Source organism: Glandiceps talaboti, chromosome 22 (genome assembly GCF_964340395.1).
Source record: "Glandiceps talaboti chromosome 22, keGlaTala1.1, whole genome shotgun sequence".
Lineage (NCBI taxonomy): Eukaryota > Metazoa > Hemichordata > Enteropneusta > Spengelidae > Glandiceps > Glandiceps talaboti.
In genome coordinates this window covers 8517260-8544404 of record NC_135570.1, presented here as the reverse complement: position 1 = coordinate 8544404, position 27145 = coordinate 8517260, and the positions used below count along the sequence as shown (strand labels likewise).

General features: G+C 36.0%; 2 protein-coding genes across 3 annotated transcripts in view; one reads left to right on the top strand and one right to left on the bottom strand.

The window, feature by feature from the left end:
• Positions 1 to 6969, top strand: part of LOC144452186 (long-chain-fatty-acid--CoA ligase 5-like) — a 34192-nt gene extending 27223 nt beyond the window's left edge. For both annotated transcript variants that reach the window (XM_078143228.1, XM_078143229.1), the window contains exons 16-22: positions 438 to 533; positions 755 to 916; positions 2134 to 2250; positions 3385 to 3528; positions 3812 to 3913; positions 4618 to 4689; positions 5143 to 6969. In XM_078143228.1, coding sequence (XP_077999354.1) covers positions 438 to 533; positions 755 to 916; positions 2134 to 2250; positions 3385 to 3528; positions 3812 to 3913; positions 4618 to 4689; positions 5143 to 5280 — 831 coding nt within the window. In that variant the 3' untranslated portion in view covers positions 5281 to 6969. The remainder of the gene's footprint in view (positions 1 to 437; positions 534 to 754; positions 917 to 2133; positions 2251 to 3384; positions 3529 to 3811; positions 3914 to 4617; positions 4690 to 5142) is intronic.
• On the bottom strand, positions 3288 to 22775 carry LOC144452187 (ragulator complex protein LAMTOR3-A-like). The gene is made up of 6 exons (XM_078143231.1): positions 22738 to 22775; positions 22095 to 22129; positions 20920 to 20978; positions 19899 to 20032; positions 9808 to 9871; positions 3288 to 8285 (listed from the first exon to the last, which is right to left on the bottom strand). The coding sequence occupies exons 1-6, from the start codon at positions 22744 to 22746 to the stop codon at positions 8212 to 8214; spliced, it is 375 nt and encodes a 124-aa protein (XP_077999357.1). The 5' UTR covers positions 22747 to 22775; the 3' UTR covers positions 3288 to 8211.
• Positions 22776 to 27145: the final 4370 nt, after the last annotated feature.

Here is a 27145-nt window from a genome sequence, read left to right as displayed (position 1 = left end):
CCACTACAACAGGTAATGCAGTGCCACTGCAGGCCTAAGCTAAAATACTTCAAGTGGCCACATGGATGAAGATTGGGTAATTATTTGGGGTTTTTAATTCAGTTCTATCATGGTGTCCTACTTGAAAAATCAATGTGAAGCAACATATGCCGCAAGTCCTTGTTTTGTAACTCAATACAATGCAAAAGATTAATAAATGTGTAAAATGTTTGTTATTGTATGTACAATAACAAACTGTTTTACACATATTTTAGCATTTTGTACACATTGTATTGAGTTACAAACACAAACTTGGTCTATATTGTTTCACATTGATTTTTCAAGTAGGGAAGCTATGATAAAATTGTTTTATAAATTAAAAATCCAAAATAAATACCCACTTTAGTGTAGGAAAGAGTCACTGTGATAAACTTGTATACTTTATTATTACATTACAGGCTTTACTTGGTGGAAAAGTTCGAGCTATCATTACTGGTGCTGCTCCTCTCTCTGCAGAAGTTATGGGTTTCCTCAGATGTTGCTTTGGTTGCCATGTAAGTTTCATGTCTTTTATCACACATTTCATGGCAAATTCAAAACGATATATTTGTTTAGTGACTTAAAAGTATGTGAAGCCTGAAAAAAAAAATGTTTGCATAAAAAATGATAATTTTAATAATTTGCTGAATTTATGATTTCAACTGTTGTCACCCTAAAATTGTTGAATATGTTTCATTGAATCTAAAGTGTGCACATTCAACCATATGTTGTCTAGGTATTTGAAGGCTATGGTCAAACTGAAGCGGCAGCAGCTATCACCATGACGATACCAGGTGATCATAGTGTCGGCCATGTTGGATGTCCAGTCACCTGTAACTTAGTCAAGTTAGTTGATGTTCCTGATATGCAGTATTATGCTGATAACGACCAAGGAGAGGTATGTATATCACAGCTACTACTACTTGTGGAGTGATTATGGGTGAGAGGTTGGAGTGGCTGGCTTGGGATCTGCAGGTTGCAGGTTTGAGCCCTGAGCCCTGTCACTGCTGTTTGTTTCTGAATGGCTAAAGTCCTTGGGCAAGGTTTGAACAATGATTGTGCCTCAGTCAACCCAGCTGTATGATTTGGGGCATGGCAGGATAGAGGTTGCAATGTGAATGCTTCGATCCTATGCGCTTACAAAGGCTGCAATGGATTGTATGCTCCCCAGGGAGTTGAGGAAGTAAAAAGGCTGTTCTGCCACTGTAGATCCATGCCAGGGGTAATAATTGTAAAGCGCTTTGAGCATAGAGCAGGAAATTGCTAAACATGTATATAAAACCAACATTACTATTTCTACCATATAAAAACATTTTAGCGGCAATAGAAAGCCATGTTCAGCCATTCTGAGTTTTAGGATGTTTACTTGTACATGCATAATTACATATTCAATGTCAATATTAAACTTTATTAATCCTAACATTGGGCAGTATTGTAACATTATGGAGAAAGGGGAAGGATTTGGGAAATATGCCAAATCAAAGTAATTATAAAATTTGAAGGTTCCAGTAAAATGCACAGATTAGCTCTTGATAAAATATTTTCCATGTATGCAACATGTTGCTGTAAATGCTATGATATATGAGCAATATTTTCATTTAGACTTTATGCTTTGTGTTTCCACAATATTTGAAGAGAAGTAATGGCAAAATTACTCTCCTGGTTAACAAAAAAGTTACCATTATTTCATGTGGTTGGGGAGGGGGAAAAAAATAATTATTAGTTCAGATGACTTTAAAGTGTTGCTGGAATTGTCAAAAATGCATAAACTTGACCCAAGCTGAATTTATGATAGTTTGAGTTTTAGTGCATGTCTGTCTGTGTTTGTAGCTTATCAGCTTATCAAAAGAAGTCTTTCCACTGTTTCCGTTTCTTCAGTAATACTAATACGTATCACACCAAGTTGTGACACCACTGGTGTAGGTTTCTGACCTTTCATCCCCTTGGCGTCAAAATTTAAAGAAATCTAAATACTTACTGCTAAAAGTTCATTTATAAAAGTGTCATATACTGTTGTAGCAGTTTACCAGTGATATTTCCTCAAAAAAAAAAATTCAATTTTAGGAGTATCATATTTTGTACTGACAGATGTACATGTATATTATGTATTTTCAGATCTGTGCCAAAGGTGCTAATGTGTTTAGTGAATATTACAAAGATCCAGAGAAGACAGCATCTGCCATTGATAGCGATGGGTGGTTGCATACAGGAGACATTGGACAGTGGTTACCTGTAAGTGTTCACTTGTATTGTATTTTCTTTCACACTCATTTTAACCCTCAGAATAGCAGTTAGTTAATACGTATGTCCCCAAAGACATCATTTGCCCCCGAGGGCAGTCGTACTTCATTCTATGTTTCTCATGACCTAACTGACTTAATGAATCTACATTGTTTACAGCAAGATTAGAAAAAATCACATCACTGACTGTCAGATGATAATTTGACAACCACCTATCTTAGTGAAAATTATCAAGTTATTAAGTTTTTTTCTGACATTGTTATGTTAAAGTATGATTATGAAATGAAAGTATCACCAACATGTACTCTTGCACTTACTTTTTGAAGACTTTATTTTATCATTTTTTTAATCATTTTTAAGGTGCTCATGATAAGAAACATAGAATTAAGCACGGGCACTCTTGCCTTACAGCCCTATAAAACTTTGTTTGAACTCAAAAGGGGAAAAATGATCAGGACAAATTCAACCCAAAATATTCTGATTCAGACACATTTAATAAACTTGAAACAGGAAGTTGATGTTTGCAGAGCCTGGGTAGCACCAGGGCCACACTGTCACATTAGCTTAAAAGTTACTACTGGGGCAATAGTACAGTAACTTTGTAGAAGAGAAGTACAAAGTATTTCAATAAAAGGAAATACTATTGTACTGTAATTACTATGTACTGGACTATAACCATATCGTACCACACTGTTACCATAACAGTACATAGATGTACATTTAATAGGGAACTTGCAATCCAGACTGAGCATGCTCAGATGCAAAGGACTATGGGATTATCTGTGGTGTATCGTAATACCTAATCTGGAGCTACCGATAAAATAAACCCCCCCACAATTGTCAGGGTAACTATGAATTGATAATTGTGGTAACAATGTATTAATATTGTTTACAATACTAATTGATTACTATTTATTATCACATTTCCCATGATGCAACATTCAACATGGCGGGTTTGCAAGTTCCCTATTGAAAAGAAAGAATACTGACAGAGGTTGTGTATTTACATTTTATTTTATTTACATCCATCACATGGTGCATCACATACTTCATCCATCAATTTGTCTATAATAAAACCTGTCTTAGTTAGCATTGGTAAAATAAATCAAACTCTTTCTTTTCCAGAATGGTACTTTGAAAGTGATTGATAGAAAAAAACACATCTTCAAATTAGCTCAAGGAGAATACATAGCTCCGGAAAAAATTGAGAACATCTACCAAAGGAGTCAACTAGTTGCACAAGTCTTTGTGCATGGTGATAGTCTTAAGGTACGTGCTACAAATCTTTAAAATTAGTTCCGTCTTCTGACAGATCGAGAATTTTTTGAATACAAGATAACCCTTTTGTTGATACAAATGTATGCAAATTAGGACTATACCCAAAGGTAAGCTTTCTGTTTATGTATTGACCTTTGACCTCCATATTCAAGGTCAAATGGGAAAGTGGTCAGTTTTGTATTGACAGACACCATTCAAATTTGCACAATAACTTTGCCATACAACACACCAGTTTGGGAGTCTATCTTCTATGATTTTTTATTTATCATTTCAGTCGTGTGTTGTTGCCCTGATAGTACCCGATCCTGAGACAGTTCCAGATCTTGCTAAATCTAAAAACATTGAAGGCACATATGAAGAACTTTGCAAGAATAAGGTAATCAAGTCAAACTGTTTTTGATAAATTTGGGGAACCACGGTAACAGAAAAGGAGAAAATGGCAGTGTTTACTTGCTTGCTGGCCTTAGTAGACGATAACGTGACACAAATGTCTGTACCTTACACTTACAGACTATGCTCTTAGCAAAAATACTGAAACTGATTTGAATAGGGAACTTGCAATCCAGACTGAGCATGCTCAGACGCAATGGACTGTAATACCTAATCTGGAGCTACTGATAAAATAAACCTCAGAATGGTCAGGGTGACTATGAATTGATTATTTGTGGTTACAAACAATGTAACATTATTGTTTACAATATTTTTTGATTGTTATTTATTATCACATTTCCCATGATGCAACAGTCAACATGGCGGGTTTGCAAGTTCCCTATTCACATATTTCCTTATATATCTTTCTGTCCTGCAAAAACAACTAAGTGTCACATCACTGTACATTGCAGAATGTAAAATATTATATTTTAGTGCTTAAACAGAAAGTTGCTGATTAAAACAAATTTTGAAGTGGTAAATTGGTACATTTCAATTGTCCACGTTAAACCTTACCAAAGTAGATTTAGTTGATATTATTTCAATATAAACTGCATTGATAATCTATTTATTAGATAAGCAGCTAATTTGAATTAAGAATTTGTGAGAATTTGTTTTATCGTTATATAATTTTCTTTGAATCTTTACTAGGATATCAAGGCTGCTATTATGGACGACATCACTCAACTTGGTAACAGTTCAGGACTTAATTCATTTGAGAAGGTAAGGACATCTTTGAATATGTAGTTAGAAATATTGACCTGACAGACACACAGACATGCAAACATCGTGATAATTAGGAAGACCGGTATGTAAGGGACGATTGCACAATGCCACACAAGCTCAAAAAAAAGCGAACTTGTTAGGGGGAGGGTCGCACTTCAAACCAAATTTTGATGGAAAGCTTTCACTCCTTCAATGATAACAGCTTTTGTATTTACTAGCGAGATGTTGATAAATATAATTAACTTCTAATGTGAGATATGGTGCTGGGTTTTTACCACTACAGTTCTCATCAAAGTTTACATCATATATAAATGTTTGATGTCGCAGTGGTATGCAAACAGACATACCATACAATGATTATTTTAACTTTGTGTTTCTTTGAAATTTGTGTAAAATCCTATTTTATGATACTATCCCTCAAAGTTGATTGCTATGCATTATTTGTTACAGGTGAAGGACATCTACCTCCTGAGTGAACCCTTCAGTGTTGAGAATGGATTACTGACCCCGACATTCAAAGCCAAGAGAGAAGTTGTCAAGAAGCAATTTTCTGAACAGTTTGAAGAAATGTACAGCAAATTAATGTAAATGGGAATTTTTATTCCTATCTGAAAAGTCACTGAAATTCCTGGAGTTTCCAGAACATTTTGTGAGAAATTTACTACTAGAAGCTTCCAGAAAATGAATTTTTGACATAATCAGCTTTAATCTGAACATTTCTATTGTCGCCAAGTATACCTTCATTCATATTATCTGAAATGTTATGTTGGTGAGGAATTAATAGGTTCTTGAAACCTAATGGAAACTTAGAGGAATTTCAGTGACTTTGGGTTATGTACACATTTGAGGTATTTTTTGAGCATGATCTTATATTTTCAGTGTATACCTCCAGCAAGTTGATACAGAATGTGACAAATGAAAACAAGGTAAAACACTGACATTTTCTTACCTTCTGTATTTACACCTCTAAAAGTGTCTTCCACAAACTTAGCATGATCTGTTGTTTATTTTGAATATGACACTGGTAATCCTACAGTTTACTAGATAGACACAAACTAACTGCAGTTCCTCTGTTGTGTGATTCTATTAACATAGTGTGCATATTGGAAGTCCCAAAACAGCACTTCAAGTTCATGAAACTCTAAATAAACTAGTTTTCAGAGATGCCTTCCTCCTGAGACTATAATTAAACCAACATTCATTCATTCAAAAGTTTGTGTCTATCTTAGAAAACCAAAGGCTCAAAGGGACAGAAGCTGAGTTTATAAGCTTTTTAGACTCAAGTGAAAAACTTTAATTAAACTACTCTTATAATGTTAATGTTGGTTGTGTCTTGGCATTGTTAGAACTGTCGACTCCACATTAGGAAGGTCCTTACATGTCATCAGATCATTTATCAGTTAAATTCTAATACCAGGTTTGAGTTCAGTCAATTGCAAGTGATGGAAAAAATTACACTCCAAAAAACATATAAACTCAGCTTGTGCCCCTTTAACTACCAGAGTGATATTTGTACACACGACTTCAATGAATTTAATACTTAATATCTATTTCCAGGGTATAAAATGGGAAATAGTTTAATAATGTGAATTTGATATTGAACCGAAATATAGTTTTATGAAATTAGAATTTAATTAATGGGACAGTTGTGAGAAATTAATTTGAAAAATATTACACAATGATACTGACACTCCTGTTGCCATAGCAACTTTCATTCATGGCAATATCCTATTTGAATGGATTAAAAGTTTCCCTAGTTATTTTCAGTTAATGAATGCCTGTAACTGTTAGGGGGGCTAGATCAATAGTTCAATGTAGGATAAAAAACTAAAGAATTTTACCTGTTGGACGGGGAGCCATTTTGGTTCTCATCCTACTTTAGGTGAATATGTTTGTACAAAAAAATGCCGTCAAATTGAGAAACAGAATTTTTGCTAGAATTAATGCATGGCACTAAAAGAACTATTTACTAATTTTTCCTGACTACAAATTGATTATGCTGTCTGAATCATTTTCAACTTTGGTCAATTTAGTTGTGGGTTGGGGGGACACCTAACAAAAAGAATTTAGTTTTTTTATCCTACATTTGTCTATTAATGAAATCATATCAAATGTAAACTTTCATGTCTTTTGATAGAAATAAATGAATTGAGTACACAAATTTTTACATGAGATTTCTTGTTACCTTGCAAATGCTATTAAATGATGTCTCACGGTAAGACCTTGTTTACGTTGTTAGTGCTGTGCTATCTGTAATTCTATTTATCTTATCAAGTGTGTGCACAAAACAGCTAAAAATAGGTTGTTCGAAATCAATCCAAATAGTAGGAATGACTTGCTTTTTCTGCCAGTTATTCTCATAATGACGATAATCTAATTTGAAAATCAAATACTACCAGAATTGAGAAAGGCCACTTATCAGCACAACATGTTTGTTCACCCTGGACAAGGACACAAACAAAATTAGTAATGAAATTCCTACTCACAGGTGTACTTCAAAATTGGTATCAAAATAAGATCCTCCTTCCTGATCAAGAATACAAGCAACTAGAGTGGGTTGTAAGTCGAGCCCTCCTGTCTGAACACCACCGTAATATGATGCAAAAGTGATATTAACCAACTATACCTGTCTTACACAGAAATGGTGAACAAAAGTATATTTACATGTACTTTCTGCAAAGCGACCATATGGATGAGGTATTTATTTTGGATTTGTCATGGCAAAATACAGAACAATAACGAACATGTTTGCATTGATTTTTTCAAATAGGAAACCATGATAAAATTATTTTATAAAATACCGAATCCTTCCATCCATATGGTCATTTTAACGCAACCTTACAAATTATACATTCCTATCAATGATTTTATCAACATAATTTTTTGAAACACCTTGGTATTAATTACTGTCCCATATTCTAACTATTCAAAAAATCTCTTCTCATACCCTGGTAATAGTGAATTTCACTATACTTGAACACTTTTAGATATCTCCCCCCTCCCATATACATAGTTCTTCATTTGATAAAGAAAATATGAGTGACCTTAGGGCATTGTAAGTTTTCTCGTAACTTCAACTTGACAAGTAACAAAACCTTTAGGTGGAGATTAATGTAATCTGTGCAAGCATATTATTAAGGTTATGAAAAAAATTCTGAAAAATAATGGCAACTTGGAAAATTTGATTTTCACCCCAGAACTAAAAACATTGTTGTGACTTATAAAAAGTATCCCATAATTTTGTTCAAACGTGCAATGTTTAAGTGTTTTCATTAAGGTCGGTAAGCAGGTAAAATTTACTAAGAGTTCCCGAACAAAATTATGATAGGTTGTATGTAAAACAGAAACTGTTACCACCTCCCCGCTTTTTGTTACTGGGGTTCCCCTAACTTAGCACTGTGTTTATTGCATGTATATAAATAACACACCAAGTAAAATGTAAAATAAGTTTGCAGGAGGGAATGCTTGCAGTTTGATTACATTTTGTTTAATAGTTATAAATAAGTTTATGGTTTACTTCTATGCTATGTCAATAGCAGTCTTCAAATCTTGCAGCACTTCATCAAAGTCTTTCTCCAGATTTAGAAGTAAGCCTGTAAGACACAAAGTAATGAAACAAGTGAGCACATTGACAACAAAACATTGGACATGAGATTGTTCATTTAGGACCTAACAACAAAACCTGGATGTTGAGAAATTGTACTACAGAAAATATTATCCCATTTATTTTTCTCGATCCAGCTGAGGAAATGCAAGTGACATAAGGGGCCTCGTCGCATGTGAGTGTGATTAACTCGCGTCACCGACAATGATCAACATATTTGGCTCCTAGAACACACAGTATGCTCAGACATCATCTTGAATTTCTGGAAAAACTCACCAGTATGGACAGTTCTGTCAAATTATTTGTTGACATTTTCAAACCATAGAATTATTACTGATGTGGTAAAGATATTAGTGACTTTTGGCGGAAGAAGAAAGTACTGTATTTTTATAATAATTTTTAATTGACTTTCTTGAAAGCCATACAGAATATTTACAAGCCTTCAGTCGAAGACATACTCCCCAACTGGTGTGTTATATATGGCAAAGTTATTGTGCAAATTTGAATGGTTTCTCTACATACAAAACTGCATAATTTATTGACTAATTTGATATTTGACCTTGATTATGGAGGTCAAAGGTCAAGGTATAAAAAGAAAGCTTACCTTTGGGTATAGACATTTAAATGGAGTATTTTCGTATTCAACTTCTTGAGTTAATGTAGAAAGAAAATTTGACTTCATTTCACCTTGAAAATGGTTTGTCAAGGTCAAAGGTCAATGTCTCATTAGAAAGCTCATCATTGGTAATATGAGGGTAGGCACTTGAATGGTGTCCATAGGTATCAAACTTTTGGCGATAACAGGCAAAATGTGCTTTTTATCACAAATATGGCTGCCATTTTGCTATACAGTTCAAGGTAGGAAAATTAAGTGATTCCTTCAAAACTCCTTGAAATCAGAACCAATAAAAATAGGTCTTCAGAAACTGAGTCATCAGTAACAATTCTATGGTTTGAAAATTTCAAATATGTTTTCACAAACCCCTGTATTCTGGTGAGATTTGCCTACATTGAAAGAGCTCATGTCCGACCACCATACAAATCATAGAGAATTGTGGGATATTCCTGTACTACTACTAATGGTGTATTTTACACGCAAGAAATAAGGCATTTTATACTGTGCGTCATCTTGGAACATCTACGTCTTACAAGACAGAAGAATGGGAACTATCTTGTATATGGTCACTTTATTACTAATAATACTACAGAACCCCATGACGCATGAGTGTTTGCAGTGTTCTCTGTGGCTGTACTTTTATGAGCATAGCAAGTGAAAGAGCAGCAGAAAACAATGCAAGCATGAGTGCAGACATCTAAAACAGCAATATTCTGTAAAAATGCTACTGTGCGATCACTTGCTTTGGTGTACAATGACAGATCATGTAAGTAGTCTCAGGTCTCTGGAAATGATATTAAACTGAGGTTGACGGAGGAAATTACTTTCTGCCTTCTGTGTGTGTGTGTGTATGTGTGTGTTTGTCTGTGTCTGTGAGTATTTGAGGTCAACTTACCCGTATTAGTATCTTGTTCAGCTACCATGCTAACCACAAGAGGTAGTTTGTTACACTGCACAACCTGGAGGAAAGAAGAAATAAATAAAATTACATCTGGTACAAATTACAACAAACAAACTGTAGCTTGTCTCATTATCTCATCACTAGGATGCAAACTTGTATTTTTATGACAGTTGCTGTTTCATCATTGGCTGACAGTCATTTCACTTTTGTGACTATCTAAAAGCTGAAGAAAAGTGTTGAAAATTTGAATTTAAATATGGGCCAATGATATCAAGTATACAAGAACATCAACCAATAGGAAATTGGAATGGCCAAACGAAGGTGCATTGTTTCCATAGCAATGACATGAGGTGGTTCTCTTTACTCTGTTTCATCAGCATACCTATGTCCTCTGCATTTAAAATGTTGGTCTCATAATCAGATTCAGAATCAGACTGGAGATCACGCTTAAAATGAATCTGAGTCTGGCTAGCTCAGATCTGGAAGGATGACACTCAATGATAAGCAAACAGAGAATGATCTATTAACCTTGCATTTCGAATGTCTTGACGTGCATTAATAAGGCCTTTCAAGTTGTGTATACTACTATCCTTGTTCATCCTACGATAAGTAGGAAACATAACATCCACTTAGGGATGATCGCTCAGGAAATTAATTTGTTTCTTTAGGACAAAACCCCCTCCCCCTAAACAAACATTCACAAGTACGATATTGACATGTTTATATATCATGTTTATAACCTTCTATCCTTGTTCATCCTATGATAAGTAGGAAACATAACATCCACTTTGGGATGATCACACAATGTAACACAAGCTCAAGAAATTAATTTTTTTGTTTAGTTAGGACAAAACCCACTCCCCCCTAAACAAACGTTCACAAGTGCAATATTGACATGTTTATGTATCATGTAAACCATGATGAAAAAAATGTTTGCAGTCACACCACTACGATTGATGCAACATAAAAACATAATGATAAACACATTAAAATACTACCAGCAACCCAGCACCGTATATCATATAGAGGTAAATTTTAATCAACTTATCATCTTAGTAGTAAATATCAAACCTGTTATTACTGAAGGCGTGAATGTTTTTCAAATTTAAAAGTGCGAAAATGATGTTAAGCAATTGCATTGTTGCCAGACCCCCTCCCCCTAAAAGTTCATTTATTGAGCTTGTGCAACACTGTGCGATCGTCCCTTGATTTTCAATGATTTCTTCAGTTGAAGTAATACTGGAAATGTGTCAACCAACCAACATACATCAGCTAAACATACGACAATGGGTGTTTTACAGACAAGCTTTTATCTCTATTCCAGGTAATTTCCCCCAAACAAAAAATGTAGAAACCGATCAAGAGGGTTTGAGGCAAGATAGTCTCAATGGTATACAATGTAATTGAGTCTGAATCTGATTATGATACCAAACTGTTTTAACATCATGCTCTCTAGAAAGAAGCTGTTCACATACTGACTACTGACAGTGAAGATTCTTTCAAAACAAATTCATTTGGATGAGTTGTATCAGAGAGTGCATAAGTCTGTGAAGGGATCTAGACTCTCCATGCTATATTTTTGAGATTGATTCAAAACTAGACTAAGATATGTCGTAACGTGGGAGGGGTTGGCCGATGTGTGAGGGTGCCCCATCACGGCGTACCTTACAGACTAAATTCAAAACATGTCAATTTATATTGATTTAGTGAGAGTTCCTAATTCATTTTCCACTTTCACTCAAACTACTGCAATCAAACTATAACTTAAGGCAAAAATAAATATATCAAAAATTGTGTGTTTCTGATAACCCAGTTTAAGCCCCCACCTTAAACATTTTTTTTACATGCAAAAAGGTAAAATGGTAACAATTTACTTCTATTTCCGTGTACACCTTTATGCCTTTGCCTCATCTTGGTCACTTTTTTGAAAAGTCGTATTCCAAATAGTAACCGTGTCTATAGTATATAGTATAACAGTACAGTCTGCATAACGTGTTAGTCTACTTCACTTATCATTTTCGTCATTTAATTCTTTTACACCTCATCAAACTCTCACTGAATTATTGTGATCGACGAGTATCTTATCTTGGGGTCGAAGTAATTTTAAAAAGTTTAAAGTAAAATAAATAAAATTTTGACCTACATCATATATGTACCAACCCTGTTTTCTGAAGTCATGTTATCAGAATCAAACCTTTTGTTTTTTTTCATTTTGCCTTAAGTTACTACACAGTGTTTTGGCAATGTCTAAGACCAAAATGTCCCTTGCACTGAAAAGCCCAGTTTGGGTAAGGATTAGGTGTGAAAAAAAGTCGTCTGGCAGAGCTACAGAAAAAGTTGATCCAGAACACAAGAATGTACTCCTTATGGTTGTATTGATAAGATACTTCCAATGTGGAAACCTGGGATTGAATCTCACGCCTTTAACAAGGTTGGAAGAGTATTATGTACTGATAATAGCTAACAGGTGTCCATGATTCATTGGTTTAGGTGACAATGGTCTACACTGTGGTGTTGTTTACAATTGCCTGTTAGCTAAAATGATAGCAAGAATGCAATACAGCTAAGTCCTTCATAGACAAAACTCACTGAGGTATGAAACCAGTTATCTATTCCAGTCAGTATAGAACTCTATTACTACAAAATGAATACAGCTTAGTCACAGACCAACAACCTGTACTTGGAAAATGTTTATACTGTGATAGTTTGTTATATGGAAATCAATGGAAAATTGTAGCTGGAACAGTTCACTTGGAGAATTTGACCACCAAGCCCAATAGTTAAATTCAAACCCTGGATGAAAACAGATACTAAATTTTCAGAACATCTCTCATCACAAGCTGCAGGGTATATCAAATCTTCACATCTCAATCATAACATGTACATCTTGTAGTTACATAGGTGGAGGGGGAGAATAGCATCGGCCAAACATGTTAGAAGATTGAATCAATTGAACATTGAACTGTATCAATTTCTATTCTTAGACTACTATGTGAGAACATATCTCATCAACATGTAGTTACAATAGAGGGTGGGGGTTATAACAAGTTAGGAACATCTCAAAACATGTACAGTTACAAAGAGGGGGTGGATGAAGGAAAGCATATACCAAACATATTCCAGACAACACGCGTCCTAATCCAGGATGTCCAAGGCAAGACCACCCAGACACAGGTGGTTTTTGCTGTCTGCGCTTGTTTTATTTCCAGAATTGTTAATCTCTTAAAAAATGACAAATCCGATGAAAGTAGCAAACAAGGTCATCATTTCAGGCGGTGCATTATTTGACTTATTTATAGCCAAAAAGTATTGTCTATAAAAATGTAGGTTATGTAGTGGAATTGCTGTAATCCTGATAATCCTGATCCAGCCAAGTTGTCCCAAATGAGAGTCCACTGTTCCCACAGTCTACTGCAGTCAGACATGTCTGACTCAATGTTTACTTGCATATATAATGAGTGTTGTAGTCTTCTATAACTGTACACATTATGAGATGTTTACGTTTGGCAGACACCTTCCCCATTTGTAACTGTACATGTTGCATGTTTAGAAGACACCCTCCCCCTATGTAAATATACATTTTACATCTTTAGTAGACGCTATCTTCTCTCCTCCCTTTGTAACTCTACATATTACAAGTTTAGTATACACCCTCCTCCCTTTGTAACTATACATTTTACATCTTTAGTAGATGCTATTCCCCCCCCCCCCCTATGTAACTATACATGTTACAAGTTTAGTAGATACCCTCCTCCCTATGTAACTATACATATTACATCTTTAGTAGATGCTATCCACCCTCCTCCCTTTGTAACTCTACATATTACATGAGAGGCTGAAGGCCAGGGGTAATTGTTAAATACTTCTTGTTGTATGAAATGGAATGGTTTGGAGTATGATTTCTAATCACTCTATCAAGGTACTCAAAAAATTACAAGTCTGATGGTTTTGCATCCTCGCCAGTTAAGTTTGTAAAAGGAGAATACTATATGCTCAAACTTTGACGATTTTGAGTAAATATACCCATCACGGCAGCATATAATAGAGAGATTAAATTTCTGATGATGAAATCAGATTATTACATGTATATATATAACATATACATGCATTGCCTTTAGTAAAAATATGTCTGTGAATATGGAGATATTGTTTCCTGTTCCGTTCATTAATGGTCTGATGTCAGCGGTTGTAACAGTTGTAAAATAACCCATGGCATTTAATTGCAAGTGTGGGTATTTGTGTTATTTGCAGTCGGCGTACGATGTTTTCTGCTACACTTTCACTCACTCACTCACTTGTGAAAGCACATCCGAAGCATTCAATGAAGTACGCCACAATGGTACGCTCACATCATGGGGGTTCTGTATGACCTACCTACCTAATATTGGCATATAGTTTTATTTCATTGTCTTCCTTCTTTGAAACAAAACAGCTAAACCTCTCTTCAGCTAGAAATCTATGAGTCCCTTGTCTAAAAACAGATTTTATATCTCACAAGTCTCAGTCTCTGAACTAATAATATCTCACCACCACAGTTGTTTTGTTTGGGGAGCACTTTAACTTTAAGTACATTTTATACGACTGTTTCTAACTTTATACAATGAGATTTATTTCAATAAACGTGGAACAACATTTTAGCAGCACTAAAAATTGGCTAAGAACCCAATAAACTGTTACACACTAACCAAAACCCTTCATCAGCTTAATATCACTGCACGATCAGTTCAACCAACTTTGTTCATTTATTTCTGTGTTATTTATTTATTTATTTATCTATTTATTTATTTATTTATTTATTTATTTATTTATCTACTTATTTATTTATTTCCAAGGATAACATATAAGAGGAGCCTCATGACAAGCTCCAACTGAAACGGGACTTGTAAAGAATCAGATATTTAACCAAATATTAACATCTTACAAGACATAGATGACCCCCAAATAAACCAACTGATCATAGCATAATCAAATAAATGTGTTCACATATTCATAACAAACAGCGAGTTTTTCCTACTTTCATGTTAACCAGTAATGAACCTGTAGTAGTAATCTGTTCTAGCTTACCTGACGTTAGCTATGTAACACAACTAACTACACAATGCACTAAAACCCAGTCTGCATGTTAGACAAACGAAAAAAAAGTGTGTGTTTCCAATAACCTGACCGACCTTAGTTAATGATGCCAACCCTGAACTTTTTTTTGCAGTCTAAGAGTTTTTTTTTTAAATGGTGAAAAGTTATCTGTATTGTCATGGAAACTGTAATTTTTGGTAGAAGACTGCGATACTGTATTCATGGTATGTTGTTGCTGGCGCTGTTCATCGCTTTCAGAAATAGTTGTTGGTGAATTCATATTCATACAACCAATTAAATATGCCAGTCTAAGTTTACCATGCTTTTAAACGATTAGAATGAACTACCTTAGGATTGACTTTATATTTCAGATGGTAGTTCACAGGTGAAATGAATTCTGCTATTCTATAGCTGCTATTCTGTAGAGTTCGTGAAAGTTCTTATCAAATTTCTTGCTATGGAAAGCATAATATCTAGATTATGCAAATATATAACCTCTCCAACTGTAAGTACTTTCTGTGAAGCTTTGTATTGTATCTCTCTTTCATTTTGACCTTTGCTTTCTCAATATTTTTGTTTAATTACCTACCATGTAAATTTTAACATTTTTTTATCCAAAAAGGTAGAATGGTAATAATAATTTTATTTTATTTCTGTGCACATTTTCATGCCAAAGTATCTTTGGTCACATTTCTTTAAAATCACTTTCCATGTCTGTTAAAGTCTGTATGTAAGAAGGGTGATGTTCAGTTTGACCCTGCCGAACAACACAGGTTTTCCCCCAGTACTCCTGCTCCTTCAACACTAGGACACTGCTCTTAATTGTGGCGACCATTCAACAAATTTCTAAATTTATTTGGATGAATAAAGATTACTATTATACCAAAAGAATTACACGGGTATGAGGTACCTTGGTTACTCTTTTAGCAAGTACCTTATAATGTTTACCCTTGATGTATTGGTTAGTACAGGATTAAAGTAACTTCCAATTCTCTCACATGAAATACTTGGCAAGGCAATCCTCAAAATGACACATTCTACCAATCTATGTCAAGCTACACAACCTATGATGAGTATGAGTACATGTATTTTACAATAGCATTTGATATAAACTCTTTTTGAGTGCCCTAGTAAATGCCTTTGAACATTCTGAGTAATGGATTCAGGCACTATATAAATTGATTGATTGATTGATTGATTGATTGATTGATTGATTGATTGATTGATTGATTGATGTATTTGAATACTGAACACGAAAGACATATACTATTTTCATGTACTTCAGTTTAAGATTAAACCTGATGGGTAGTTGCACAACAATTGTTCCAACCCCAGGTAATGAACATCATTCTGTATTATACTTGCATTAATCAAAATTATAGAATTAAGACTTCAATGTCAAGATTATTAAATGGATTTCTATGTTTACTTGTGGTTCAGCTTTTAAATTAACTTTTTATTTTCAGAAATAATATGTCGATATATACAGTGCTAAATATATGAATGCCACTTTAGAAGTACAAATCCTTAGATGGCAAAATCCACATACACATAGGACCCAAAGTGGTCAATGTGTCATCAGATTCTTGTTGTCGCCCCCCCCCCCCCCACCCAGTAATACAATGTGAAACGATGATTTAGAACCAAAATATTAAAGGTCATTGTGGCAATGTGTCAAATTTATGAATGAAGGAGTCATTCTTATGACCCAGGGGACATCACAATGGTTAATAACATATAATTTGACATTTAGATATCTGCAATCGGTCCACAAACCCCAAATATTCCCAATTTCTACATCTCATTACATTGCAAAAACTATTTTTTCTTAAAATATAAAAGTTTTGTTATTGTACGTACAATAACATAGATTTTACACATTTATTACTCTTTTACAATTTATTGAGTTACAAACAAGGACTTGCAGCATATGTTGTTTCACATTGATTTTTCAAGTAGGACACCATGATGAAAAAAAGTTTTATATATTAAAAATCTAAAATAAATACCCAATCCTCACAGTATTTTTGGTAAGGGTGGTAAGTATCTACCAGGGTTCACATGTCATTTTACCAGTGGGTTCCCAAACAGAATTACAGTGCCATTTTTCTCCCTTTCTGTTACCGAGGTTCCCCAACCTTATCAAAAACATTGCCTCATCCATATGGCTACTTTAAGACATACGTCGCCTTGAGATCGGTATAATCTAATTCTAATTTTATGTTACTGTGTATTATCACTTGAGTAAAAAGTTTAAATCTATGTCAAGCAGAAATTAATGTTATGATTATGGAAGTGGCTTTCAGTTGATATAACTTTTGCAATACACATATGTAGAGATAACAGTGAACTACAAACATCTATCAGTGGTAAGATCAGTTTGTTGACGATGATCAGCACTGAACTACATCGATGGTAACGATCAGTTTGTTAATGATGGTAAGCAATGAAATACATAGGTGATTGAGGTCAGTGGGCTGACGATGATCAGCACTGAACTACATCAATGGTATCGATCAGTTTGTAATAATTATGCTAAGCAATGAAATACATCAGTAATTGAGATAAGTGGCTGAGGATGATAAGACGATACAAGAGAATGTCAAAGTCATCATATAACACTATTCTGAATTGTCATGTCTACTACAACAGGTGCAGGATGAACTAGAATGCACTCACTTCATAGACACCAGGTGTACATGTATGTTTCAACTTGCTTTCAACTTGTCAGCAAAAATGACCGATTATGACTCGTCTCACACATCATGTGTTTGCCAAAAAACCATGGTGACGAGAGATATACGATCCAGACCAAAATGACAGCTTTCCATAATTTGTATGCAAAATAACTGAACCTTGGTAAATTGACTCAGAAGCAGTGTACATGTAAATAGCATATATTTTCCCCAACAGCTACAACACACCAAACTCGTAAAAAAATACTAATTCTCTTATTTTTTTTATAGATAAATCAGTTCCTTCAAGATTGGCAAGTTTTATGTCATCAAATTTTTCAAAATTTTCAAAATTTATAATGAAATAAATAAGAAACATAATACATGTATCTGTAAACCGTAAACAAAGCAGACTTTACTCTGTCATGACAAGTAACAACCCTTTGTAAATCAAGGACTAACACTATTTTAAACTTAAAGGCCAATGTTTCAATCCCAGGTCATTGCATTAGTGCTATTGTAATAAGGATTACATAGGATCATTCTTCTGTTCATGACCAACTTTTTCAATAATTCGGCCAAACAGCCATTTTATCACACCTAGATATTAATCCTAATCCACATTCGGCCTTTAAGATTTTTTCTCTATTTTACGTGTTGACTATAAATAATATTTTTTACATCAGGTTGTTGCGTATGGCCAATGCATTACTTCCTTGAATATTTTTTTGTGTTAGGTTGTTGCTTTGCTTCCTTGAAACTGTAAATATTTTTTGTATTAGGTTGTTGCATATGGCCAACACATTGCTTCCTTGAAACTACGTAAATTATCATTTGTTTACATCTATTATGCACACTTTTCCATAGCCAAGAAAGCTGTTGACCCCTCTTTATTTCAGTCGAAACATTTCTCTAATTAGATATCATAAAACTGAAGACTTCATAAGTAACTAACAAACTGAGCAAAGAGAACCATTTTTCTAAATCACCTTTTTCTTACCATACTCCATTTGAAAACCAAGCAAGTAAATGGTGAGTGTTAGGAGGTGTTGGAAATAGTTTCAAGTGAGAGAAGTTGTGGTGTGTCCACTAAATGACATATTGCTTGGAAAAACTACACCCATTCAGTAATCTTAAAGGGGCACAAGCTGAGTTGATATGTTTTGGGGTTTTCTTTTTTGTCTGCATATTAAAAGGTACTCACAGTATCTTACTTACTGATGTATACTTAGCCATCACTTGTAATTGACTGAACTCAAACCTGGTATCAGGATATAACTTATAAATGATCCAATGATGTAATTTATTGAACGTATACAAAAAAATGTACAGGAACCTCACTACTATACAATCAAAAGTTCTAACAATTTTAGAACTCAAACTGTGACGTCATAGAAAGAATGCATTGATATTAACTTGAACTTTATACTAGAATAGTTAAATGAAGTTGGGTTTTTTTTGTTTTTTGTTTGGTTTTTGTTGTGCTGGGAATTCCTCCCAGCGATATTCTGTTATGCAGACAAATACACACAAACAAACAAATGCTACAGAGATCCATTCGGGTTTGGGACTACGTGACAGGGCTATGTAGCACGCTCTATATCACGTTGCTGTGGAACTGTCAAGGCTTTCCCAGTCAGTCCATAGGCTACCCCAGAGTCACCCAGGCCCGGCAAACATAGCACCTACGGGCTCCGTGTGAGTAATCGTCCCGGACTTTTCAAGTCATTTCTCCAGGAGTCCCCCCAAATTCGCACTCGTCTCGTGAGTGAGACACGGCTGAGTGATACAGCCTACCCATCGAGTCTGTAGAACACTCACCCTGGGTTTGGGTCGGTCACAGAAAATCCCCTGTTTCCAGTGGGATTCGAACCCGTGACCTCCCGACTGCTAATCCTGTGTGCTAACCACTACGCTACAGGGAGCCGGTTTAAATGAAGTTGTTTGTAAGTATTTTCACATGAGGAAAATGCATAAATGCTAAAATCAGCTTGTGCCCTTCAAAACCATGTCTCATTGTTGGCAAAAAGACACATAAACTTCACGAAGGTGAAAAAGAACAATCAGTTTCCTGTTCATATTACAGATTAAATATAAGTGTCATGTGACATATGAAATGTGACAGACAAGGATAAACTAGAGACACACTGTATAGTCAATGGATTTGCATAAAAGTAAAAACAATTGAGTAAATAGTGCACACACCACAACTGTCTAAAAATAAGCAAGAGGTTGGTGACCATCAGGGGTTGCTAAGATACAATAAAAACCAAGACAAAAGAACCAAGACAAAAGAAGCACACATACATTAAAATGAAAATAATTAGAGAAACTTACCTGATAAGTGCTGTACATACAAATTATATTTTTGTTCTTTGATAGCCCCAACTTGCTACCCTGGTCGGTCGCCATGCCAAAGGTTGCTAGGAAACCTGGTCGAAGTACTAACTCAGGAGCAGTTTCTTTTGCAACTACAAAAAAAAATGCAAAATTTTGAAGAAAAAAAAAACTATGCAAGTGTATCGCCATGAAAATAAATGTATCCTTATTTTCTACCCTGGTCAGTTGCCATGACATATTTTGCTAAGAGACCTGGTTTCTGGAACACATTTCTATTGCAACTGTAAAAAAATCTTAACATTTGAAATGTGATGCCATATTAGTCAACCATTGTGAACCCATAAGTATCTTAAATGCCATACAACCAGCTTTTCTTATTCAGAAACGTATTTTGCCAAGAAAATCAAAACATAAGAAAATGTGTGAATAGATTTGGAAAGGCTTTAATTGCAAGAGGGGATCAGACCCTTGATAGCTGCACATACTTCTTTTCTTATAATCCTGTCTACAGAATGGCCTGGTATTCCAAAGTGAAACAAATCCTACTGCTCTTTTGGTGGATTATACTGCTATTTTGTCAGTTGACATTTTTCACTGGTCTTTAGGGACCTACGTTTCCGAATCTCACTAGCTAAGTTGCTTAGAGCGGCTAACCATTGAAACTTCTTTTATATTTCTGATATTGCATTCACACAATGAAAATAAGTGTTTGCAGTTTAGATCAAAAGTTACACAGCTGACGTTCAAGTGACGCACATACTTGGTGAAGTGACGCATGTGTGCATCAAGGACAAGAGCAAAAGTAATGCTTTACCTCTCCATGCTATGATCACTAATTGTATTGCTTATTGTACAACTATTTATCAACAAATTAAACATTGATGGGGATCCTTTTGAGTGAGTTCTCACTGTTTTGTGGGAGCACAGCAGGACTGCTACTGCTAAGATATTACGCTTGGCCAAATCCTCCTAATTAGTTCTTGGAACAGAAAGTAATTTTCTCATATCTTAGCTTTACCTTTGATCACTGGTACGCCATCTCTGTCAGACACAACTATGGCATGCAGCCCATCCACTCTACAAAAACAAGCAGATAAAAATCCATTGTTTCCTTGTCATTGCATGAATACTTTCCCCCTTCCCAAGGGGGGGATAAATAAGGTCGTAAGAGTTTTACTGGGACAGCAGCAACTCTTGTAGGATATCTCAAAAACTGCAACAAACTTTGGCAAAATGTCGACGGTTCTCAATTATGTACCTGTCAAACGGGTGGTCTTATTTGGTCATCATCTCAGCTCACTTTCCAAGTATTCAAACCGACAGGTCCCCTTGTATTCACCTTTTACAAATCGTTTGTTATGCTAATACAGTGTTGCTATGATTGAATTATTAATTAAGCAAATTAGTCACTTGTTATGTAAACAAGTTAGACAGTCACAGAAAATAATACTTCCTTCATCATTTAAGATCTGAGTGCCAAAAATTCCTCTGCCACATGTTTACTGCCATTAGAAGAAAGGGCTTCAAAGTTAAGCTGATTTTACGAATAAATTTCATTGTTATACAAATTCTGCCAGAGAAAACTTTTTCTCAAGCTAGTTTATAGAATCAATCAATAACAAGGTATTAGTGATAGGCCACTGGCGGGAGCCACTCTCTATTTGTCCGCAGCCATCTTTGCTTGACGGGCATGTGATGCCAGCATTGATCGCTGCTGGTATACAGGGCTGTTCCTAGTAGCCATTAGTCACATTTATTTTTTGCTATGATATTGCTACTATTTTTACCTGTGAGGTAAGCTCTGGAGTTTTGCTGGCAAAGCATCGATACTGCTAATATCCCAGGATTAAGAAACAACACAAAAGCCAGGGACCAGGCCTGCAACCCCTGGTTTGGTTGCAGCACTTGATGCACCTGTTAGGTGAGTTGACACTTATGTCACCCTCTCAAGGTTTATAAATTTTATGCATCCATATTCGTAATCAGATACGTGTAAACTCAAAGAAACTGAACTTTGAGCAACCTTTCCCATAGGTATACCACCCAGCATGACAATTTTACACACGTTTTCGCAGCGAACAATGGGTTCGCATTTTTGCGGTTTTTACCTATTCTGCAAAATTAGGACAATGTTTCCGTTGAGGATACAGTTAATTACATCATCAAAAAGCTAAGGTAAGATAGGTGCCTTACCTGTTCAACAATCGCCGGAAATACCGATGGAGTTCCTGAAAAAAATCGCAAAAATATATTCATATTTTAGGTCCCATATGACTTTGAACGTGAAAAAAAGTATATCCACTTTATTGCCGAATTTCTATTAAGACCTGGTTTGATGTGATACGAATGAATGGACATTGCACCATTTTTCTCTAAACATTTGTGCGGAAGTGCTAGTGGCATGGCAAAATAAAATGTCGTCTCGTGTTCGAACGCACATGGTGATTGAGGGATTCTGAAGTCACTCCCGGCTTTATTAGATTCATAGAGACCTATACTTTAATGATTGGGTCGTAACATAGACAATAGTAAAGCACGGCACTAAAGCACTGCCGATAATAATGCGTTCACACCTCAAATTGTCACAGACAAAAACAACATGTGACTCAGTTCCGAGTCACGAGGTTGAAACTACGGGAGTTCATTTTAACATGCAAGTTCCCGTAATTTCGTACAGTAGTCTCAAAACTTCAGGACTTTCTTTTTGGGGGCATTAAAGCTTTGTCCACCCTCACTCCTTTATAATTCCCGATGTGAATCCGATAAGAATTAAACATCTGGTCAATAACACGCGTGTCTGCCAAGGGGATTTGGAGAAGCCCTTTCTCTTACTTACCTCCGCCATTTTGAATAGTCGTTCATAAAATAACGCCACCAGTGGTGACCTTCGTAGTAGTCTTTTGTTTTTCTCCGAGGACACTTCTGTCTTGTATGTTTAGTTGTCCTCGGTGGTTCAAATGTAAATGACTACAAGGTGATACAAAAAAAGAGCAAAAACAAATGTAAATAATCAAAAGTCGTTGTTAGAAAGGATTTTTCTTACAATTTTGATTATTTTTTAGCTACACCAAAATATATTTGGTATATATGTTCAAGTCGTGTCAATTGATGCTACAAGTGTATAAGATACATGAGTTATTACCTTTAGCCGAGTATTAGTTTAGTGTATGATGTTTTGAAAATTTGGTCACTCAAAGGCCTGTATATGTACACACGGGACACTCGAAGGTCATTCGACAGATACATTTTAAATAATAAACCTAAGTTAGTGATGTTGTGTATCAGTAAATATTATCTCTGTCTGTCTGTATGCTGTCTGTTTCTCTGTCTCTGTCTCGATCTGTCTCGATCTCTGCCTCGATCTCTGTCTCGTCTGTCTGTCTCGTCTGTCTGTCTGTCTGTCTGTCTGTCTGTCTGTCTGTCTGTCTGTCTGTCTGTCTCTCTCTCTCTCTCTGTCTCCCTCTCTCGCTCTCTCTCTCTCTCTCTCTCTCTCTCTCTCTCTCTCTCTCTCTCTCTCTCTCTCTCTCTCTCATTTTCCTTTTCACCTCCTACTTCCACATTATGACTCGTTTGTCTGTCTCCTATCGATCTATGTATATCTGTCTGTCTGTCTGTCTGTCTGTCTGTCTGTCTGTCTGTCTGTCTGTTTGCATGTCTATCTGTCATTCTCTACCCCTACATGTATATCTCCATCTCTTTTTCCTCTCTCGTTCCCATTGTTAGTCTCTCCTCATCTCTCTTAATGTATTTAACATACTCTGCGCATGAATAGAATTAGGTTCCCCTCTTTGTAAATTTTAGGTCAACGGAAACGATCACTTCTTATACACGCCTACCGCCGACTATTACTCATACTGTTGACATACGAGAATCATGGCCTTTCGATTATCTACCATCCCAGGAAAAATATGCGTCTTTCCAAGATATGGTTGATATCAAATTGCCCTCCGGTTATTGGCCATGTCGTGGCTAATCACTAGGACTTAATATTAGAGGTGACATTTCCAGTGAGATGCGTTCTTCTTGTGTCTAGCTCTGACGTTGTGGGTATTATGGTAAACTATTTAAGCAAAAGGATTCAATGATGAAGCCAGTAAAGCTCTTTTTCCCGTGACGAATTTCCCATACCAGGACTGCTTGGTGTACAGAGAACCGCATTTAACTATCCGCAAAGACTACCGTTTGACTCACACCGCAAGGTTACGTTAGCGTTCCGGCCTCACGCCTCTAGTCAAGCGTTGTATGAAGGTATGCATTATCTTTACCATCGCTCAGAGCAAAAGACAACAAACCATACTTTCCCAGCATTTCTTGCATGCAAGACACAATTACACGAATCATTCAATGGCATTTTAGGTAACTGAATTACAACCGGTTCGTTTAATGACTGCTCAAACAAATTTCATTGTTCATCTGGTCTTGTAATAACGACTGTCGGTTTTATCCTATGAGCAACAGGTTAGCGGTTCATGAAAGCGTGATGAAATCATATCACTTGCTACCGTGACTCTGTCCATACATATCTTCGTACTACTTACTTACTTACTTACTTACATACATACATACATACATACATACATACATACACACACACACACACACACATACATACATACATACATACATACATACATACATACATACATACATACATACATACATACATACATACATACATACATACATACATACATACATACATACATACATACATACACACACACACACACATACATACATACATACATACATACATACATACATACACACACACACATACATGTATATAAATTAAACAAAGCCGATAAACAAAAGTTATGCGCGAAACCCGTAAGTCCAATACGCAAGATTTATCTAAACGTAGAAAACGTTATCTAAATAGTTTCTGCAACACGTTAAATTCGTTTGTAAAATTTCGACGCAAATAAACTGGAAGAGTACACTTAACAGCTTTCATTCTGTGTGAGCATATCATCATCTGATTAGCAAGTTTTTATCTGTATTTGCGATAACTTGTGAGCGTTCTCATCACTTAAATGTCTGCGTGTCCCGTTTAACGTTGGACGTAGCGCCTCGTACGTTCATATTCGGGCGTTAAATTCATTTCTCTTCGTGCTCCCTAACTGTCTCGATAGTCGTCGTCCAGGGATGATGGCTCAAATGATGACGTCACACAAACTTAATGTCTTTTGATAGGTTGAGATCAAAATCCCGACTGTAAGAGCTAGTCCCGTTTGTATAAACCCGGTCACAGAAACTAGCAGCTAAATGTCAACTGGAAGCTTTTGCGGTTTAAAAGAAGAAGTTCTTCATTTCTAACATTTATCTTTTCCACATTTTCACCTCAGGAGTTAAAACTTGTTTTAAATATTTTCCCATTGTGCTAACAGGCAATTGCAACGCAGTTATAATTTAGGATCAAAGTTGCAAGATACAAGGACAGCGTCCTCTCGTTTGAGGATTAAATGTGGCAGCACATTCAAAAGGGTGAGTTTTGATTTTCTTGACTTGTTTTCATATCACTGGCAGTAAGTGCAAAATGTCACCAGCAATCGACCGACTATGCGATCTCGCATGTCTAGAATACCACGACGATGGATGTAAATGCAGTGCCTTGGCGTTTAATGTCATCGCACAATCAACTTGTGTATTTTTTTTATGTGCCTGCAAAGTAACACGCACTTCTGATATTGTTCAACTCTTAAATCACGATTTAAACTAAGACGAATCACGAATCGTTTCAATTTGTAATCAATCCCAGATTCCTTTTCAGTTACATGTTATTCACTTTCACTAAACCACTGCGTTTAACTTTAAGTCGGGTCTATTTTACTTTCCCCGCAACATCCAAACGTTCCATATGTTCACTCGAACACTGTGTTTAAAACAAACCTTTGTTATCATAATACTTACTACGCAAATCTGTTGGAGAAAATCCTTCCAAGGGTCTTATTTTCTAATCCGATTCTGTAGAACGATTTCATCATCATCCGATGGTGTTCGAGGGAGTTTAATGTTAAGAGTACCGAGTTTGCGTGTGGAGCCGTGTTCGCTGCATTGCAGACTTAACTTGGTGTGGTGCCAATAAGTCAGGGGGTTGAAAAGTTCGCAGACTGACGCGTTCTATTTGGGAGTTGTAAATCTTGTGGCGTAACGATGTTAGTGAGCTGATGAGTGGTTCACATAACAAGGGACTTGATTTTCCCGATCGACAAAAATATGTCAAATGCGTGCGCGTTGTGTGCCTACATAGAAAAAAGGATAGTGGAAGATGGAGACTTTTTTCAAGGATGATAGTCAATAGTTTTATTCACAGACGTCACAAGTGTTTCAACACTTTCTTGGTTCCGACTATAAATCGTAGGCGCGAAATCAATTAACTCCAGTTCTAGGCGTGCTTTACAACAAAGTCAAAGAAAAACATGGGATATTCTCATCATTTCTAGTGGCCAATAGGGATTAGACAAAGATATCGAATTAGTTGATTTAGCAACCACATCCCACTAACCAGCGTGCAATACTATGTACTACGGTGGCGGCCATACAAGCGTTCTTAAACCTTTGTAACCGAGTATTTTGTTATACATGCTGCAGTCACGGTGTAATACGGAACTCGTGTCCACAACACCACGCCATTGTCGATATTGGTGGTCAGATACATCGGACCCTGGCTAGTGGCCCCTTAATGCTATAGACACTATTTTTAAGTACAACGAGGTTGCATATACACACATGCGCCAATTCATCAAAATTAATGCACTCTGTTTGCTCTAGTTTTCCAGCTGTCACGCTAAGAGTTTTTACCCCTAAAACTTATGTACGTTAGATTTTCTGCTATCGACACGACGTGGGAATACAGTGGGACACTCGATCCCAGACGACTTGCTGTCCCCGAAACCTAGTGGTAGGCAGGCTAAAATCCTTTGTTAGGCTGCTTGTTGAGGGGAACACTGTCTGAGTCGTATTGGCAAGCCACCGAGTAATTAACTCAAAACCGCGTAATAAACTGATACGATTGGTTTGGGATAATTGGCCTTCGATTAAAAGACGGCTCGAGCTAGTAAATCGGAGACGGTCTGTTCATGAATTTCTCTTCAACTCTCCGTATTGCGGACATCGTTCCCTCGTAAAATTGAGAAGAATTCCGCAAATACCCGATCTCCCAGCTTGAAGAAACATAAGGAGTAGACTATCCCCTCTCCCTAGGTTGCTATGACAACGGGTGGTTTCAAATTAACACCTCA